General features: G+C 47.8%; 1 protein-coding gene across 2 annotated transcripts; it reads left to right on the top strand.

Moving 5' to 3' along the window:
- The first annotated feature begins 480 nt into the window (after nucleotides 1-480).
- On the top strand, nucleotides 481-7,830 carry ODF1 (outer dense fiber of sperm tails 1). 2 transcript variants are annotated; one of them, XM_084748462.1, is made up of 2 exons: nucleotides 481-939; nucleotides 7,255-7,830. In XM_084748462.1, the coding sequence occupies exons 1-2, from the start codon at nucleotides 617-619 to the stop codon at nucleotides 7,712-7,714; spliced, it is 783 nt and encodes a 260-aa protein (XP_084604588.1). In that variant the 5' UTR covers nucleotides 481-616; the 3' UTR covers nucleotides 7,715-7,830. The 2 variants fall into 2 exon arrangements, with proteins under 2 accessions (XP_084604588.1, XP_084604589.1); XM_084748463.1 differs by having other exon boundaries at nucleotides 482-894.
- Nucleotides 7,831-8,033: the final 203 nt, after the last annotated feature.

Genomic DNA, 8,033 nt, shown 5'->3' with positions numbered 1-8,033 from the left:
TTTTGAGACAGGGTTTCTCTGTGTAACCTTGGCTGTCCTGGACTCACTTTGTAGACTAGGCTGGCCTTGAACTCACAGCGATCCGCCTGCCTCTGCCTCTCGTGTGCTGGGATTAAAGGCGTGCGCCTCCACGCCCGGTTCCAAATGACTCTTATAACAAGGCTCAGAGTTACAACTAGAAGGACACAGAAACCAGAGAGCCAGGCATTGGTGCCATTCCCACACCAAGACCAAAGCCACAGCCACAGCCATGCCTTCCTAACTCACACAGGTCAAGGACACTACAGGCTAGTCCATGAACCCCGCAAAGGGCCGTGACTGCTGGGGAGAGGCCCACCAACCCCAAGGTGAACGAACTCTCAGTGTGAGCATGGTCCTGGGAGTAGCCCTGAGGAGGGTCCTTGGGGACCATAACTGTTCACAGTTGGCATGGTAACCAGGAGACTATGACATAACTTGGAGGGTGGGCGAGGTCACAGAACACAAGCTTTAAAGTAAGTGAAGCATGCGTGGCTCATTTAATTTTAAAGGAGGCTTCTGAGAAGAGCTTAGAACAATTTTTTCCCCTGAGTGCCACTTCCCAAGGGTACTCACAAAACAATAAGGTGTGACCATAATGGCCGCACTGAGTTGTCTTTTGGACAGTGTTAGAAGGGACATAAAGAAGGTGGACAGAGAATTAAGGCAACTGAGATGTATCGACGAACTGAGCTCCCGCTGCCTGTGTGACTTATACATGCACCCGTACTGCTGCTGTGACCTGCACCCTTACCCGTACTGCCTCTGCTACTCCAAGCGATCCCGCTCCTGCGGCCTGTGTGACCTCTACTACCCCTGCTGCCTGTGTGACTACAAGCTATACTGCCTTCGACCATCGCTTCGCAGCTTAGAGAGGAAAGCTATCCGGGCCCTTAAGGATGAGAAAAGAGCGTTGGCCAAGTGAGAGGGTGTAACCGTAGGCCAGGGCAGTCAGTGTAGGGCCACATCAGTGGGAAGAAGACGGGTCAGGGACAGTTGAGTAGATGTGAAAAGGGACCCAGATAGTAACTCAGATGACCTAGGAGAGAAAGTGGGCCTGCGGTTGGAATTGTGAGGCTCTCTGAAGGCAGTGCGAGGTTGTGGACTAGCAGGGTTGGTGGAGGGTGATGTCAAGAGTGCCAGTGTGATAAATAGGGTGGCCTTAATGAGGGGGAGAAATGCGGGGCGTCGTTAAAAAGCTATCGAAAGCAGAAAGTTCAACATTTTCTTCTGGGTATGACTGAAGTGATCTGAGTGTATTTGGACGTGCAGAAATGACTGTAGGGGAAGAGTCATAACCATCGATCAAATCCTTAATGTCTGCCAGAAGCCTCCGGGAGCTTCTGACGCAGAAGCCACTGAACGCTGGAGGCATTTCTTCCGTGTGAGGAAATCTTTCGCCCATCCAGTCTCCGGCAAAGAGTTGATTTAGAGTTAGGGCTATTGTGTTTGGCCACTCCCTCCGACCTCAGAAAGGATGTGTGACAGGCTACAGCTATCACAGTAGATTCAAGTGGGTTTTTTTTTCTTTTGGTTTTTCGAGACAGGGTTTCTCTGTGTAACACTAGCTGTCCTGGAACTCACTGTGTAGACCAGGCTGGCTTTGAACTCACATAGGCATGTGTCACCACCACCCGGCTCAAGTGGGGATTTCATTGATTTAGATAATAGGGGAGTTATTTTCTTTAGCTTTTCTATCCTTTCTGAACTTTTCACTTATATCTATAGTCGGTATAGATGGGAGAGACGGTGGAAGGGGGCATGGCCCCTGGTTATAAAAATGATTGCTCACCCATTCGCTAGACTAAAGAAGCAAGTGTGGTGGCTGACTCCTGTAGATCCTAGCAGTTGGGAGGTGGAGGCAGGAGGCTCACAGGCTCTTGGCTAGCTTCCGATACATAGCAAGTATGAGGCCAGCTTGCGCCCTGTGTGAGACGGTTTTAAAAGATTTTAAAAGGGGATTGAAAAATTGGAAAGTTTTTTTTTTTAATGTATGGATATGTTAAGTGAAAAGGTGAGAAGCAGACAACTGTTAACCAAGGACTGTTCTTAAAAGACAGGAGAGACAGGTAAGATTGTAGATCAGTGGAACAGTGGTAGATACGATGGATGAATGGAAGGATTGATGGGTGGGTGAACAGACAAAGTCCCTTGACAACAGTGACTATGATGTTTCTTTGAGAAGGGTAATGGGACAATTACGATGTCACCAAAGGGCAGGAACAGACCTACCTGACAATTTGGAATGGAGTCACCACCTACAAACTTATCTACAGTTTTGAAGCAATGTTTTATTGTTATGCCTTAGGATGTCGAGTTACTAAACTCACACTGTGAAACAGGGACTAGTTACTATTTGGTTCAAATATTAAGTATCTTTGTGAGTAGGTCTGTGTGCTCTCTCCATGGCTCTAAGTCCTGCTATCTTGGTCATGCAGTTGCCCCTACTTTCTTCACTTTACAGGGCAGATTTTTTTTTTTTTGTCTGCTGTTTCTGCCACAGTAGACTCAACTTGAAGCCGTATTCTCAGAAGAGTAATTCAGAAAGAGCTGTGCTTTCTCTGCTCTGTGGAATTTTTCCTGGTAGTGTCCAGGTCTCCTGAATCCTGGCAGCAGTCTGTGAAGTCAGCAACATCCTTAATTTCTGCGTCTGTGAACCTCAGGCCTCCCCCCTCCTTATCTCTCCCATAGCACTTTCCTTCTTCAACCCACTTTGCAAAAATTCCTGTGCTCTATTCCCAACAGCCTGGCATTTCACTATCCAGAGCGTGCTGTGCCATGTGTAAACCTACAGCTTTAGTTTTCTGAATAGGGGTGAAAGTGTTAAGCCCAGATCTGAGCTCCAATCCCAAAGGACTCTTGACTAATTTTTTTTTTCAATTAATCGCAGTCTTGTTTTCTTATCTTTAATCTAGCTTCTGACCTATGGCAGAATAGATCTAGAATAATCGATCTCCGTTCAGCTTTTCTTTTTTTTAAACCATCTTTGGTATGAGATTGTGCTCAAGGCTTTTTGAGTTTAGAACTTATATTTACATGGCCTTTCACCCCTTTAAAGAATGCCTGGCATTGGTTAGTTGTAGCATGTCTTTTCAGATGTCTGACTGTATTGTGCAGAGGCTCTCAGTCCTTGACCTGTAGCTGCCTCAGCTTTATTGAACTTGAATGACAATTTTTAAATTCCCTCCACAAGTCCCCGCTGTCTGATTGATGCGTATGTGTATACAGTGGGCTCTTTGAGACTCAGATTAAAGGGTCCTACCCACTGCCATGTTTCTTAAGCTGCTGCTTCAAAGAACAGTATCTTCCTTAGTGGAGACTGGACCTAGCGCTCCTGTTTTCTTAGGTCCTTCAGTATTTCCCTTTTCTTTTCCACTCCAAGCAGTCTATGGAGGCCATAGAATTTAATTTTCTTTCCTGAAGATCTGCCACCAGCCTGAGCTAAGGTTGTACACTACACTTCCCAGGCCTTCCTGTCTCTTGTGCTAAAGCTAGAGAAACTCATAAATGCTGTCCCTTCTCAGTCCTGTCTAATAGATGGGCGTCCATGGTGACACTGACTTCTTCCTTGAGTCCTCGCTACCAGCTGCACCTTGGTTAGCGGTTGTCAGTTGTACCCTTGAGGTGCACTGAGCTCAGCCTCTGTACCCTTTACCTAGTAACCAACCCGAAGACTGGCTTTTATCCACTCACCCAAGCATCTGTGGTAGCCTGAATCTTAATAAATTACCTGGAAGATTTCCTCCCCCTCCCCACCCCCGACCCTCCCTCCTCACCCCTCCCACCCCCCCCACCCGCACAAAAGATGATGTCATCTTAAAGCCTCAAGCCATAAGAAACCTGAGCTGGCTGAAAAGTTTAGGCAGGCTTCTGAAGATTCCTGGTGTAGGACCTCAGACAGTGTGGAATCCCCTGACAGTGTGGGACTCCTGGACAGTGTGGGGCCCCTGAAAAAGTAGGACCCTTCGACAGTGTGGGACCCTGGACAGTGTGAGACCCCTGGACAGTGTGGGACCCCTGGACAGTGTGGGACCCCTGGAAAAGTAGGACCCTTAGACAGTGTGGCACCCCTGGACAGCGTGGGGCCTACGAACACTGTGGGATCCTTGGACAGTGTAGGGGCCATGGACAACATGGGATCCTTGGACAGTGTGGGATCCTTGGACAGTGTGGGACCCCTGGACAGTGTGGGACCCCTGGACAGTGTGGGGGTCCGTGACAAGCTACTGCAGGGCCAAAGGAGGCAAAGTGGCAGGAACAGACGAAGGCGAGGAGGGTCTAGCAATCGACTGCATTGACTGTAGCCGGGACCGAGGCATCAGGAAGGAAATAGATGTGGCAGTTGGCTCTGATTGAGGGATCAGGTTCCCAGGGTTGGATCCAGTTCCTGGAAGACTCAGCTGAGGCTTAGCCATCCTGCATGGCCTTTTGTTAGTCCCAGCCCATCTTTACTATCTTTAATGTCAGGATTTGATATTTGTCATGTAAACAAGACTTTGTTTTCCCCTGTGTTGTACATCTGTATAAACACACACATACTCACACACAAAACACACTCACACAAACACACTCACACAAACACACACACAGTGCACTCACACTCACACACCCACTCACACAAACACACACACACTCACACAAACACATACACAATGCACTCACACACACACACCACACTCAAATACACACACACTCACAAACACACATGCAATGCACTCACACACACACCACACTCAAATACACACACTCACAAGCACACACAATGCACTCACACACACAACACACTCAAATATACACACACACTCACACAAACACACACACAATGCACTCACACACACACACCACACTCAAATACACACACACTCACAAACACACATGCAATGCACTCACACACACACAACACACTCAAATACACACACTCACAAGCACACACAATGCACTCACACACACAACACACTCAAATACACACACATTCACAAACACACACACAATGCACTCACACACACACAACACACTCAAATACACACACATTCACAAACACACAATGCACTCACACAAACATACTCACACAAACACACACACACAACACACTCACACACACACATACAACACACTTGCACAAACACACACACACAACACACTCACACAAACACACACACCATAAGGGAGTCTTGCGAGGCCTTTCACACATGCCTTTGCCTGCTTCTTCAAGTCATGATCCAGCTAGAGTGTGCTGGAGTGCCCACACGTCTGTGAGCTCTTCTCAGCCCGTTCATCAAGACAAGGCTAAGTTTTTTTTTTCCCACAGAGACAATGATTTCAAAGACACAAGTTCCTTCCCTTCCTTTATATGACCTAGGCACACACAGGGCAAGAAGGACTGCCACACGAACCTCAGTTTCCCAGGGCCAGAGTTGAAGCTGAAGGACTCTTCAGCCGATCTATTGCTCGATTCGTCTCCTCACCTCATTTATACAGGCCATTTTCTACTTGGCCCACTCTTAGTTTTTAATTTTCAATACAAGAGTAATAAGTAATTCAGGTCATTAAGCCAGTCCTATAAAATGTTATCAAAATACAAGTTAAAAGTATTATGCATAGCATGACTTCGTATAAGCACACAGAAATCTACCTAGGTGTATGAGGAAATCATGCATAACACACACACACATACACACACACACACACACACACACACACACACACACACACACACAAGAGGAGAAAGCCCAACATAAAAATATTATATATGAATTAAGGTATTTTCAAGTATATTTATTTGTATTTCCTGTATCTTCTACAATGAACTTGTGTAACTTAAGAAGAAAGTATTTAAATAAAGTATGGCAGGAAGAGGTGATATAGAAGCTAGAGAGAGAACTCAGCAGTTAAGAGCTCTTGCTGGTCCTCCAGAGGACCTCCAACTCCAGGGTACCTGATGACTGTGGCCTCTTCAGACACCTGCACTCACACACACAAACCTACATGCAAGCACACACTGATTGGGTACTTCACTCCTGCCTCTCAAAAAAAAGTTTTCAATTTTTATTTATGTGTGTATCTCTGTATGACTATGTGCACTTAAGTACAGGTACCCGAAGAGGCCAGAAGAGGTCACCAGATCCCCCTGGAACTTCTTACTGTGGCTGTGAGTTGCCTGACATGGCTACTGGGAACCGAACTTAGGTCCTTTGAAGGAGTCACAAGCATCCTTATCCTCTAAGCCATCCCTCCAGTCCAGCTTTATAGCACACTCAATTAGTGTGAGCTGCTGCTATTATTAAGAATTTACACCACAGGACGGTTGAGTAACAGCCACAGCAAGAGTGTTCAACAGCCAGCTCCTCAGGCCCCAATCTGTAGCTTACTCCACCCACATGGCACGAAAGTCCCTCTCACAAGTGATATCAAGCTGTCAGCACAACGGTGCTAAATGCACCAAACTCTTGCAAGACAGCTGGATCCTTGCCAGCATGCCTGTGGGAGAGCACTACATAGCTGCTCCACACTGGCAACCAGACAAGCCCAGATTTCCACTGGCACCAACTGTCCAGGGAAGAACTTCCCAGGGGAGAACCAGGTCCTTTGCCAGTGGGCTTTCTGGTGGAGTGTCTGTCTGCCTGCCTGGTGGCAGCCTAAAAGATAGGATCGTGTTTTCATGTCCAGCTTCCTTTCCAATTCCTGGGCTCAAGTAATCCTCCTGTCTCTCCATCTTGAATAGTTGGATCCACAGACACAAACCATTATCTCTGACTTTAAGATGCAGAGTTCCAATGCCAGCTTAATCAGTTGTGTCTCATGGTGGAGGTGGGTGGTGGAGTGGGCGGGGAGAACCTTGAGCAGGGTCTGTAGCCTAGTCTAGAGCGCTTCCCTAACATATGTGAGACTCTGGGCTCAAACATCAACATCAGCAAACAGGCAAAACTAATACTATGTATATATAATAACAGTAACAGTGGTAGCGATAGAAACTAAGCAAGAGTTATAATGAGCCAAACACAGTACTGAGTAAAACGTCATCTTGTTTAGCCTTCCGAAGTTTATCACAGGTAAGGAAACTGAGTCAGGGAAGTGAAAGACTGTGCCAAGTTTTCATAACTAGTAATAGAGAGATCTGAATGGCCAACAGACTTTGAGGCGTGATTGACAAAGGGTGGGGGGTCGGGCAGGGCCCTTATGGGGGGGGGGTGTCTTGGGTCCAGAGGTCTAATCTCTGTTCTCTCTTTTTGACCACAGACTCAGAAGGACCACCAATAGAATTCTGGCCTCTTCCTGCTGCAGCAGTAACATCTTGGGGTCGGTGAACGTGTGCGGCTTTGAACCTGACCAGGTCAAAGTGCGCGTGAAGGACGGCAAGGTCTGCGTGTCCGCCGAGAGGGAAAACAGGTACGACTGCCTTGGATCCAAAAAGTACAGTTACATGAACATCTGCAAGGAGTTCAGCCTGCCGCCTTGTGTCGACGAGAAAGACGTGACGTACTCCTACGGGCTCGGCAGTTGTGTCAAGATCGAGTCACCATGCTACCCTTGCACCTCTCCCTGCAACCCCTGCAGCCCCTGCAGCCCCTGCGGCCCCTGCGGCCCCTGCGGCCCCTGTGGCCCCTGCGGCCCCTGCGGCCCCTGCGGCCCCTGCGACCCTTGCAACCCCTGCTATCCCTGCGGAAGCCGATTCTCCTGTAGGAAGATGATCTTGTAAGGCGCCTGTAGGAACCCATGTCTTGGTAGAAATCAGTAGTTTGGCCAGGCAGGTCTTAGCCTTTCTCTTCCCCTTCCCATGGCCCATGTAGTTCACGTATTTAGGAAACTGAATACATAACTGCAATCTGATGACGCTGTGTGCTAGTCTTTCAGTTTGACTCTCTACAGAGTTAGCTCGTTGGAGGACTAAGGGATAAGCGTGGAGGACCCGATGAGACCTGTCCTTCTTGTCCTCTGTACCCAACAGTCTCTAAATCCCCAGAGACGGGTCCCAGACGCTAAGTAATCCTGTGAATCGACCCAATAGAAACCACACC

The sequence above is a fragment of the Acomys minous genome (assembly GCF_964271855.1).
Source record: "Acomys minous genome assembly, chromosome: 12".
NCBI classification, from domain to species: Eukaryota; Metazoa; Chordata; class Mammalia; order Rodentia; family Muridae; genus Acomys; species Acomys minous.
The sequence above is the reverse complement of the archived record's forward strand: the minus strand, read 5'-3'. Positions and strand labels throughout refer to the sequence as shown.

Bases quoted from the DNA above. Each gene is read 5' to 3' on its own strand.
- ODF1 (XM_084748462.1), top strand. From the start codon at position 617: ATGGCCGCACTGAGTTGTCTTTTGGACAGTGTTAGAAGGGACATAAAG. The intron at 940-7,254 runs GTGAGAGGGTGT...TTTTGACCACAG, and splicing joins GAGAAAAGAGCGTTGGCCAA to ACTCAGAAGGACCACCAATA.